At 35.5% G+C, this 12,832-nt stretch overlaps 1 protein-coding gene across 3 annotated transcripts in view; it reads left to right on the plus strand.

Annotated features, from left to right (window-relative positions):
- The window catches only part of SHPRH (SNF2 histone linker PHD RING helicase), an 85,817-nt gene that overhangs the window by 13,515 nt on the left and 59,470 nt on the right, over nt 1-12,832 (plus strand). For 2 of the 3 annotated variants that reach the window (XR_004352543.1, XM_032651325.1), the window contains exons 4-11: nt 1,668-1,886; nt 4,660-4,738; nt 5,377-5,527; nt 6,694-6,802; nt 7,423-7,679; nt 9,157-9,819; nt 11,327-11,578; nt 12,401-12,479. Coding sequence is in view for 2 of the 3 variants with exons in the window: in XM_032651325.1 (XP_032507216.1) it covers nt 1,668-1,886; nt 4,660-4,738; nt 5,377-5,527; nt 6,694-6,802; nt 7,423-7,679; nt 9,157-9,819; nt 11,327-11,578; nt 12,401-12,479 (1,809 nt within the window). In the remaining variant the exon portion in view is untranslated. Of the gene's footprint in view, nt 1-1,667; nt 1,887-4,659; nt 4,739-5,376; nt 5,528-6,693; nt 6,803-7,422; nt 7,680-9,156; nt 9,820-11,326; nt 11,579-12,400; nt 12,480-12,832 lie in introns of those variants that run through there. The other variant, XM_032651326.1, reaches the window with a different exon arrangement.

Genomic DNA, 12,832 nt, shown 5'->3' on the forward strand with positions numbered 1-12,832 from the left:
GTATCCTTGGTCAGGACTGCAGTTTCAGAGTTGTCTGCCATTGGTTCCCAAGGGAGAGTGTGGATGGCTTGATGCAGCCCATCAACACTACTGGAAAAACGGCTCAAATTCTCCAAGTCCTGCTCATGGTGGGTCAGCCTTATTTCAGGTGCAAATTATAGAACATTTTTATACTGGAATATTTGGGAAATCCGTTTCTGAGCTTGGTTATTGAATTGTTTCTGCAGTACATTCTTTGCAGAGCTTCATGATAGCTAATAATAGTAAATCATTTTGCATGTTAAAGACTTAAAAGGAGGAAAATCACTGGTTTTAAAATTGGAAGGAATGCTTTTAAGTACACCTAGAATTTTTAAAGTTATAAGAATTCCATTATTCTGCCTTTTAAAAATAATAAAATTTGAACTTTTCAAAGGAAAACTTCAAATTTAGTTACTGATACTAGAGTATACACCTATACTAACAGTCTGAAATAACCAAGCATATAACTACACATTAATTGTAAACTTTTGAAAATCTTAATATGACATAATTTTTATTGAAAATAGTAAATTATGTATTTTATGGTACAGTTTTTATTTTAGGGCATATGAGGCCTGTTCTATAAATGTGTTTAGGCCTATTTGAAACCTTTCAGTAATAAATCATTAGCTTTAGTTAATGGGGTTTGTAAATTTGTTCAAGAGTCTGAATTTTTTTTTTCATGTTGTAGGCATGAATCTTCTTCCACAGGGCAATTGTGCCCAACAAATGAGTCTGAAATTCTTACGAATTTGTGTTGATGGCTTAAGCCCTTAATCTCCTGATTGACTGCTGGTGCTGCTACCAAATACCTATCCTTTTTAGCATAAGAAATAGAATGGGAATCCTTGTCTTATTAGACATAGAAAAATTGCGTATGGATTTTTTTTATGTTAAGATGTAAAAGTGAAATAAATTATCCTTTTACAAACTGCAAAAGATATTCACATTCAGTTCCTCAGATGTTTATCAAACATCTACAACGCACAAGGCACGTGCTAGCTGCTCTAAGGAGCTATAAAAACAAAAGACAGGGCTTCCCTGGTGGCGCAGTGGTTGGGAGTCCGCCTGCCGATGCAGAGGATGCGGGTTCGTGCCCCGGTCCAGGAGGATCCCACATGCCACGGAGCAGCTGGGCCCGTGAGCCATGGCCACTGAGCCTGCGCGTCCAGAGCCTGTGCATCCGGAGCCTGTGCTCCGCAACGGGAGAAGCCACAACAGTGAGAGGCCCACGTACCGCAAAATAAAAAAAATAAAATAAAATAAAATAAAATAAAATAAAAAAGAAAAAGACAGCCTTTGCTCTCAAAGAGCATTACAGTTCAGTGGGGAAGGGATGAATACACACAAATGATTGTATTACCAGACAGATTGCAATATATTACTATATCCAAAGTATAAGAATATTGCATGAACACAGAGGAGAATATTAATTCTGACCAGGGAAAACAAAAGAAAATGTCATGAAAAAAGTATCAGTTGAATTTTCTTGAAGGATGGATGGGTAAATTTTTGATCAGTCAAAAAACATACTAAGAAAGGCCCCAGAAGTGGAAGAACGCATGGTATGTTCTTGAAATAAGAATTGCTTATAGTTATAAATGTGGATGGGATTGTTTTGAGTACATTTGTTCTTGGATATACAGATGTGTTGGAAGAGGATGAGGAAGATTCAGAGAGTGAGCCAGAGGGACAGGACATTGATGAACTCTATCACTTTGTGAAGAAAACACATCAAAAAGAAACTCCATGCATCCAAGTGGATGTCCAGCATCCTGCACTGACTCCTGTGTTGAGACCATACCAAAGAGACGCTGTAAATTGGATGCTACAACAAGAGCATTTCAAAAGCACCCCTGCTAGTGGCAAGTATAAGATGCTTAAGGAAAGGCAAATTGATCAGAGGGATTATATGAGAGAGAGGGTAGGGGGAAATCGATCAGTAAACAAATCATATTGAAAACATAGGATAGAATGGGTGCTACTATGAACAAAATTATTTTCTAAGAAATCCTTCAAAACTGAAATCTAGAGAAATTCATATATGAGTTCCCTCATCCATAAAAGTTCAAACTGATTTTTCCAGCCAAAGAAAAGGCTGCCTTGATTGGAATTTTTAAAAACCAAGAAATTTTTTACATGCCTTTCCAACTAAGAATTGCTTTTGTAACCTGATCAGTTGGAATTTTCCTAATATATGTAAAAGGCTTTACAATTTAATCATGAATGTTAGGGACAGAAAGCAAATTTACAAAAGTGGGAGACAATGTGTGACTAACCTAATTTTCCTAGGTTTGCATTTATTTTCTTTACTCCACAAAATAAATAATAAAATGAAACACCATCTAATAAGTGTTTTCAAAAAAGTAGTAGATTTATGGGAGTCATTTGTGCCACTTCTTTATCATTGTCTTTAAAGGCATGGGCACAAGATGAGATTTTTACATGACTCTAGGAAGTAAAGTGTTAACTGTTTCTCACTCTTCCTGTATAGATTTATTTTAATCAGTGATGAATAGCTCTTATTTCTCCCACTTTTTTATCCAACAAACTTTATTTTTTTAACTTTTTATTTTGGAAATATCAGTTCATAGCCAATATTATTTCTTCTTCCTCCTCCTCCCCCAATATTTTGAATTATTTTGAAATAATAATCCCACATATTGTATCATTTCTTCTGTTAATATTTCGGTTTATTTCATTAAAAGATAAAGGATCTTTTAAACAGATATAAATATATGTATAATGCATTTTAAAACCCAATAATTCCTTAATATCACCAAATCTCTCTCCCTTCCTTCCCTCCCTTCTCTCTATTTCTCCTTCTTATAGTTTGTTCAAATCTGAAACCAAATAACATCCATATATTGGAATTAGTTGCTGTCTCTTAAGTTTCTTTTAGTCCATAGGTTCTATCTCCTCTCTCTTGTATTTTTTTCGTATATTTGTTTAAGGAATGGTTAGCTCTGTAGAGTTTACCACAGACTGGATTATTTTTTCTCCAAAATGAAATAATTTTTTTCAACTAAGGAATTTGATTAAGGTGTAACTTACATGCAGTAAAATGCACAGACCTTAAGGGCACAGTTTGATAAGTTTTGATGAATCTATGCATCTGTGAAACCAGCAATTCAGTTAAGGCATAGAACCACACTTTTTCAAATGTAGCCACTGGCCACACATGCCTCTTGAGACTTGAAATGTGGTTGTCCAAATTATGTGCAATAGGTTTAAAATATATACTAGATTTCAAATAGTACCAAAAAAAGAATGTGAAATATCTCACTACTAATTTTTATATTGATTGCATATTGAAATGATAATATTTTGATTATATTGGGCTAAATGAAAACAACTATTAAAATTAATTTTACCTGTTTCTTTTAATATTTCTATCATACAGGGCTGACAAAGTATTTCCATCACCCCAGCAAGTTCTATAATTGCCCAGTCAGTTCTCCTACTTCAACCCCTTCGGGAGGCAACCACTATCACCGTAAATTAGTTTTGCCTGCTTTTTTTGGTTTTGTTTTTGTTTTTTTGTTTTTTTGTGTTTTGCGGTACGCGGGCCTCTCACTGTTGTGGCCTCTCCTGTTGTGGAGCGACAGGCTCCGGACGCGCAGGCTCAACGGCCATGGCTCACGGGCGCAGCCGCTCCACAGCATGTGGGATCTTCCCGTACCGGGGCACGAACCCGTGTCCCCTGCATCGGCAGGCGGACTCTCAACCACTGCGCCACCAGGGAAGCCCAGTTTTGCCTGTTTTTGAAACAAACGGAATGATAAAATGTGTATACTCGGGTGGAAGGAGTTGGCCTCTTTCAACATAATGTTTTTGAGGTTCATCCGTGCTGCATGTGTCAGTGATTCATTGTTTTTTGTCCACAGGCTGGATTTTGTTGATTAAATCCCATGTGTCATTTAGTAGTTTTTCTGTTCCCTTGGTTCCCGTAAATTAAAGCTTTTTATCTTTTAATTTTTTTCATTTTATAAAACCTATGTGTCTGTATTCCTACTTCATCTATTAATCCCTAAAGAAAGTAACAAAAAGTGACTTACCATTTCACTGGTGAGTGGAGCCATACTTCCTACTTAGCAGTTGGTTTGAACAACTTAAAATATTAAGGGAAGGGTTAGTGGACGATTCTGGCTGAAATAAACTCAGTACTTCAGTGTTATAGTTTTAGATATTATTTCCTCAGTTAAGCCTTTCCTCCGACTCAGACCCATATAAAAGGTTAGGTCTGATTTACGTTAATGTATTAGTCCAGTATCGTATATCTGTTGAGTTATTTAAAGACATCAGGTAACTTCTTGAAGGATTTATAAAAGATAAGCTATTTTCCTTTATTGGGTAAGACTTGGTTATGTGTATTAGTTTTCTTTTCCTGTTAATCCTCTATAATTTGCTATACTTTTTCTGTCTTATCACTTGTTTATATGGAACATATTGGTGCCCAAAGCAAAGAAAGCTAAAGAATAATACCTGAAGAAAAGAATGAGAGGAGTCCTAGCCTTTTTCCCATGTGTATGTGCCTTTCCAGGGTGTCCTGACTGTTAACTTACTTTTATTTTAATGTGATTATCTGGCAGAAAGGAAAACAAACAAACTTGTTCTTATGATTATATTTTTCTTTAGAAAATGCCCTGCACTTCCTATGGCGAGAAATTGTTACATCTGAGGGTTTGAAACTCTACTACAATCCATATACAGGCTGGTAAGGCAAAACGATAGTAAAAATAAATATTACAAAAACCTGTATGAGATTGGTAGCGTAAGTCTTCAGCCTCAGCAGTACCTCAAGAAGGAATACTAAGTCCAGGTCTCATTAGACATTTTTATAGATAGACATAGAATTAATAGCACTTGTAATTTTTCAGTAGATAAATGCAGTATAATAGACTTAAGATGCATAGTTATTGATATTTAAAGAGATTATAATTTTAGGTAAAAATGTCATCTTATTATGGGCCAGTTCATTAAATTTGTTAATTTCTATTACAAAAGAGTTTTAGGAATCATTAAATATGACTAGTGAATCAGTAGTTACTGCCATTCTTAATTTTTTATTCACAGATTCATAAAGGTCACAGAAAGAAGGCAGACATGCTTCCTTTTATTTATAGAAGAGAAAAATGATGACAGTACCAATTCTGTTTCTGCAGACTTTAGTTGTCAGCTCAGGCAGTTTTTTGATCACAGTTCTTATATTCATGATCTAGGGATTATAATTGTTGCAACCTAAAATATAATTTTTAAAAGCTTAGCCTTCTATGCATTTCTCCCAGTTCTCTTTAGGAACAGTGTAATTTTTATTTGCATTCCTATGATGTGTTTTTCTTGTCTTTTCCTTAGCATCATCCGTGAGTACCCAAATGCTGGGCCACAGTTGCTTGGTGGAATCTTAGCAGATGAGATGGGTCTGGGAAAGACAGTAGAGGTTTTGGCTCTGATTCTGACACATACTCGACAAGATGTCAAACAAGATGCTCTCACTCTTCCTGAGGTAGTAGGAGTACTATAGGGCTTGGGGAAGCAGGGACATATGTTCTCCAAAAGCATCATATATCGAACATTTGCTTGGCACTTAAGTCAACACTTTCAGTTTACTCTGCAATTAATGATTTATATTAGTTGTTAGTTAACTTCAAGTAGGCACAGAAAATGGGATGTTTGTGACCTGGAGGGGTTTTTTTAAAGTGATATTGACCAACTAGGAAGGCGACATGCTGTCACTTACCAAGCTTCCTTCTAGCTGGCAGAGAAATTCCTTTAGGAAAGTTTTATTACTTCCTCAAATGTTTTGTCACTACTTCACGTCTCCGTGTTACTGCTAAATATTTTTGAGAGCTATTTTTCAAAAACTGCAAATCTCAGGTATGTAAATCTTAGAGTCAAATATCAATAATTAGAACTTTGTTACAGGATAAACAGCTTAGCAATTAGATTGCTAGATGAAACAAACTCTGAGTCTTTATTCCAAAATACAATTGTGTTTAAAAATGCAAATTTTAGAGTTTATAAGAAAAAGAAAAAAACTTCAGTGAGGCAAATATAGCTCACAGTTCATATTTTCCAATAATGGAATCTGAAATCAGCCCATTTAATCCTGCCGAAATGAGGCCACTAGTTAAAGGCATAACTGTAATTACCTGTAGGGCCCACCATGCTCACAACCTTAGTGGTTATGTGATCTTTTAATAGTGTAAAGTTTGCAAAATTAGCCTTTCAGATTTGAGTAAGGGTTAGAGTAGGGAATGTCTATTTCCTTTGTAGAAAATGAGTTGGAGTATTCAGTTTTAACTATCGGTAACTTCCTTTGGATATTTTCTGTTCATTAGCTGTGTTAATTTTAAGTTATTTTGAGTATTATTACAAATTCAGTGGGTTATTACTATTTTAAACAAGGCTTGAAAAGTTAATTTCAGAAGTTTCACACTTAAAATTTAGGTAATTTAAGATAACATGTACAATTTAAAAAAGTGATGGCTAGCTGTAAACTCTGAAATAAAAAATAAGGTTTATATGTGTGCATAACATATTTAGCCCTTTCTTTCATAATTTATTATAACTCTTTTGCATCTCCTTAATAGAAGGAGGGTTTGTCTTATTAAGCAACTCAGAATACTGAAAGCAAAACACTGTGTGACTATTTAATGTTGTTTATATCAGGGAGAAGTGGTGAATTATTTCATTCCATCACATAATTCTGGAGGAAATGTAAAAAACACAGAAACCCAGAATATGGAATTTGAACCAAAAGAAAAAGTTCAGTGCCCCCGTAAGTATGAAATCTCTTAAAGGTAACACATTTTTACAGTGATCTTTGTTCTGGTTCTTATTATATAGAGATATCTTGTAATTGTTATGAATAATTGTTTCTACAGTTATTTATACTTTGCATAAAAGTTTAATTACAAGGCATATTATCTTAACAAAAATAAACATTTATTCTTTGGTTTGACTTGGTCCAGACAGTTTTTTGCTTAATTTGTAACATTTAAATTTCTTTAGCTTACAGTTTAAATCAGGCTTTGATAAAGAGTAGCTACTTCAAATTCTGCTAGCAAATGAATGTTTCCCTTGCTAATGGTAGCATTTATGTAAATAACTGTGAGAAGTTTTTTTTTAATATGTAGTTTTAAATGATAGTTGATTTGTAAGATTAGCAAATTAATGTAATTCTTCCTTAAATTATTCCATTACAGTAATTTATTTCTTAATTATTCAGATAAATTTTTATTACATATTCTTCAAAATGATGATGTACAGACAACATATCTTTAATAAATCTTTGGTTTATTTTCTTCTTAACTTGGTCCTCGGTACACATTAAGATTAACTGAGTTTTCTTTTCATTTTAATTGTTTTGACTGAGTTAGCATATCCTTTTGCATTTAGCTACACGTGTGATGATCCTGACAGCTGTTAAAGAAATGAATGGAAAAAAAGGAGTTTCCATTCTTTCCATCTACAAGTATGTCAGTTCTATATATAGATATGATGTTCAACGGAACAGGAGTCTTCTGAAAAGGATGCTGAAATGTTTAATTTTTGAAGGTCTTGTGAAACAGATCAAAGGCCATGGTTTTTCTGGTACTTTTACACTGGGAAAGAATTACAAGGAAGAGGATATACATGATAAAACAAAAAAGCAGGTAACAGAGCATTTATTGAGTAGCTTTATGTGATGCTTTACAGAATAAGTTGACAGACCCCACCTGTCTGAAGCTCTTACAATCTGATGATAAAAAAACAAACATTAGGAAAAACGCTTACGGCTGAGGCATATGTTTTCTACTTCCTGAATATAAGTTCCATCAGAGTAGCAACTTTATTTTGGTCACCATTAAGCCTGGAGAAGAGTGTGTGACATATGTCAGGTACTCAATAAATATTTATTGAGTGAATTATAAAATTAGTTTGTTAAGCATATTATAATTTAAGATAACTTTTCTTACCCTCATGTTGTCAGCAGTTTAAAAAGCATGTTCCATACTTTATAAAAATATTGATACCTTATATTTGCATAGCTCTTTATATACAATGAATCTTTTATATAAGTTTTTATTTTTCCCATGTCATCACCTTATAAAATGTTTATATTTTTTTTATAAAACTGCTGCTTTGTGGCCAATAAGTTCAGTTTGCTTTTAAGAAAATAGTTACAAATTGGCAAACATAAATCAAGAAAAGACTAATGACAACAATTTAGAATGTAGAGTTACCAGCTTAGCTACTGTGAAAGAAATGGCAGACCAAAAAGTTCATTTCCTAAAGCAGGGAGTCTCCACCAGTTTCTCCCCAGCTAGGTTAGAAGACTGCAATGAACTTCTGTGCTTTTAATAGTCCTTCTGCTACCCAAAAAAGAAAATCTCCTTCAGTTAATGCCAGTCATTCCATGTTAATGTCATTCATTCCTCTGTTCAACCTTGACTGTGACATCACTTCTAGGAAGCTATTGCTGGCACCTACCTCTCCATCGCAGCCCCTCTGGGTTATATAACCCTCTTATGCATTCCTATGGCGTCATTTTATTTTTTACTGTTCTGTCTTTTCCAACAGACCCCTTTGAGACCAGGAGCTAAATATTCCTCATATATATATCCCCAGCATCTAACATGATGCCTGGCACAGAATTGGCATTCAATAAATAATTGCAGGAGGGTACACAGTTAGAAAGGAGAAAGAAAGAAGGAACTTATTTGCTAATTGCAGTAACTAGTAGATTAATTTTCACTTTGTTTAAATGCTGTATTTTAATACTTGGTATTTTTATAATTGCCCTAGTTTGTATATTTATATATTATAAACTACCAGTCTTTTATTGATTTAGGCAGATTGTAAATTATAAGAAGTTGATGCCAAAATTAGTAGCTCCCTTTATCTTTCTAACTTTTGTTCACTCCAAATCTTAATGATACAGCAGTAGAGCTTTCTTTTGCTTTTGGAGGGGAAATCAGGGAGGGGAGTTCTTAGAGCAACTTGAAAGCCACTGATCAAGAGTGATTCTCCTCAGGGAAGGGGTAACAAAGACTGGCTACTAGATTTTTATGTGAAGCACATGAAGTTGGGTATTTAATTTCAGATATGTGACTCTGTTGAAATAAATTAAATATATGATATTTTTCATAGGTTGTGGGGAGTCCAAGGAAAATTCAGAAAGAATCCAGAAAACCAGGGAGCAAGGACACAGATTCCGAATACTTGCCATCAAACACCTCTGATGATGATGATGATCCTTACTATTATTATTATAAGGCCAGGAGAAATCGTAGTAAATTGAGGAAAAAGCCTGTTGTTCCATCCACAAAAAAGGAAAAAAGTCAGCTTAACATCAATCTCAACTCACAGGATCACTGTCCAGCTACCGGTGACTCTGCAGTTACTGATGTTACCACATCTGAAAGTACATGTGTCTTTGAAGTCAAGCAAAAACATGCAGCAAAGGACCAAGCTGAATCTCTAAATCCTGTTGGTCATGACATGCCACATTCTAATATCATGGGTCCCTATAATTCCTCCGATTATCACTTTGAGTGCATATGTGGTGAAGTTGACCAGGTAGACCGTAAGCCTCGTGTTCAGTGCCTGAAATGCCACTTGTGGCAGCATGCAAAATGTGTGAATTATGAAGAGAAGAATCTGAAGGTTAAACCTTTCTACTGCCCCCACTGCCTTGTTGCGATGGAGCCAGTATCAACAAGAGCAACACTGATCATCTCCCCTAGTTCCATCTGTCATCAGTGGGTGGATGAAATCAATAGACATGTGAGGTCATCATCTCTTCGGGTCTTGGTAAGGTAGTTTGGACTCTTTAAAGGGAGTAAATTTTCACTCCATGAATTTTTTTTTTTTTTTTTTGAGGTATGCGGGCCTCTCACTGTTGTGGCCTCTCCCATTGTGGAGCACAGGCTCCGGACGCACAGGCCCAGTGACCATGACTCACGGGCCCAGCCGCTCCGCGGCATGTGGGATCCTCCTGGACCGGGGCACAAACCCGTGTCTCCTGCATCGGCAGGCAGACTCTCAACCGCTGCGCCACCAGGGAAGCCCCATGATAATTTTTATAATCTTTGTCACTTTGTTTTTTATCCCCAAAATTAACTTAATGAGATAATAATAATATTAAATCAGAACTTGAAGAGGAAATTGAGAATAAGAGATAGAGAAAATTGAGAATAAGAAATAGAACTGTAGACTGTTTATTCTTTTCTGACATCAGAAGTTAAAGCACTTTGGATGGAAAGATGAAAGCTTTTGAAAAAAATCTTGATCGTATAAATGAAAAAGTCTTTGTATAAGCGTTTATACTCTGAGAGAAATGCAGTTCAAAGGCAGCATTGTGTAATAGTATGAACTTGTATGATGTTTCAACTTTTAGCTCCAGAATCTTCCTCTGAAGCCTCAGTTACCCCATCTGTAAAATAAGGATTTATTCATTCAACAGATATTTATTGAGTACCTATTATGTGCCAGGAATTGTGCTAAATTCTGAAAGTAGTACCCCCTCACAGACTTTTTGTGAAGATTAAATGATTTGATAAAGTGCTGGCACATAGTAAGTGGTCATTTAATGTTGTTGTTCACTACTGTTAGTTTTCTTTACTCTCTTTGTTCTTCTTTCCACACAAATGTTATGTATGTTTTCTGGATTTCAGCCACTATGATAGGCATGGAGAGTACAGTAATATGTAAAACACCATCTTTGCCATTGAGGAGCTCTGTTCTGTAGGGTAGGCAAACCTTGGTTTGAATCTTGACTCTACCAGTTTGGAGCAAGTCACTACATGTTTCTTATGTGTGGGATAGAAATAATAACAACTAACAGGATTGTTGTTGAAAGTAGGAGATAAAACTTTGCATGGTGTCTGAAATATAAAAGGCATTCAGTAAATAATAGCTCTTATTGTTCTACTTTTTCACACCATTGTGCTTTTGTACAAGCTATTCCGTCTACCCACCTACCTGTAAGTCCTTTTCCCTTTTTCTCCACCTGTGAGGACTCCTCAGTGTACTTCAAGATCTACCGCAAATTTGAATTTATCTCTGAATTTACCTTCTTAGCCATAGAATTGGTCTTTCCACTGTGAGCCTTCACATTTACTGTTCCATTCACATTACTTATGTTATTAGTCTTACACACTAAAATGCATCTTTCTCTAGACAGGTATAGGATGTATCTTATAGCATGTTTGGTTCTAAACAAATAGAAAGGGCTCAGTAAGTGTATAAATAAATGACTGTTTCAGTATCTTTGATGTGCCTTTCTGCAATAACTATGTCTATGCTGATTATTTCCTAGGTATATCAAGGAGTGAAGAAAGATGGTTTTTTACAGCCTCATTTTTTGGCAGAACAGGATATAGTCATCATTACTTATGATGTCCTTCGTTCAGAACTAAACTATGTAGATATCCCACACAGCAATAGTGAGGATGGGCGTCGCTTAAGGAACCAGAAGCGCTATATGGCCATTCCGAGCCCCCTTGTAGCTGTGGAGTGGTGGAGGATTTGCCTTGATGAAGCTCAGATGGTTGAATGTCCTACTGTAAAAGTGAGAATTTCTTCAGAACCTTCTGAGGGCTGGGGAAGAGAAAAGGGAAAGGGATTGGAGGAAACTGTTCATAGAAAATTTAATAGTTTAAGTATAGTTAACCCACAGCATTGACATTGGCCGAAAGTTTGCCTTTAAACACTCAACATTTGCTTTTCTCTGTGTATGAACTATATAATCCTTAGGAATTATTTTGGTAATCTGTGAATCATTGCTCTAAATGCAATGCACATGTATATTTGAATAAGATGGCAGTTTTTGTGTGATGCAGATCAAAGTATTTAGGGACTTTTATAAGCATTTCCGCTATGTGGAAGGCTCATCATATAGCCTCTGATAACTTTGGCAGTTTTTTGATCAGAGAGACCAAATGGTAATAGAAAAATACTACTTTAGAGGACAGAATTTTTATTCAGACTTTGTTGTATGTCTTTATTCTGTCTTCTTTGGCCAGTCTATAACCTGAATTGAATTTATAAATCATGTCTATTAGCATGGTGGTTCACATCTGGAGAATGGGGTGGTCTGGGGAATGTATCAGTCATTCAGCGGGTATTTTCATTCTACACATACTTGAACTACCTTTCCTCTTTGGAAGGACACATGACAGCCTCCTGCTAAGGAGAACCACTGTACTAGAAGATAGCCCGTTGAATATGACATTCAATATTGAGTGTGATAAGTGTTCAATAAGAGCAGATGCATCTGACCTGAAACATAGCTTGTCATGGGCTATTTTCATAAGTAAACATATTCCTGACTTTTGAGTTTTTCCTGTGTCTTTTTTCTTTTCTTTTTTATTTCATATTTCTCTCCCATCAGGCTGCAGAAATGGCTCAGCGCTTAAGTGGGATTAACCGCTGGTGCATCAGTGGCACTCCAGTACAGAGAGGATTGGAGGGTAATGTATGGTTTTCTCACATATTGCATATATTTGAAAAGCTTAATTTTTTTGAACAAGAAGTATTTTATGTTTAACTTTTGCTGAAATCCTTACTTAAGTGATTATATATGTATTTATATTTGACTCCTAATAGTTTCAAACACTTAACCTTTTTAAATGGAATCAAGTGATATTTGTTTGCATATATGAGGATAGATATATGATGAGTAGTCCCATTGTCCTAATTTGAGCAGTTACTGTGCGTCCTTGAACAGTGTAGACATAGGTCTGAATTGAACTCAAAGTTCCAAATGGTGAGTAGAAAACAGGAAGAACCTGACAAGAAAGAAAGAGGGAAAGAGCCAGAGAGA

Source organism: Phocoena sinus, chromosome 12 (genome assembly GCF_008692025.1).
Source record: "Phocoena sinus isolate mPhoSin1 chromosome 12, mPhoSin1.pri, whole genome shotgun sequence".
Lineage (NCBI taxonomy): Eukaryota > Metazoa > Chordata > Mammalia > Artiodactyla > Phocoenidae > Phocoena > Phocoena sinus.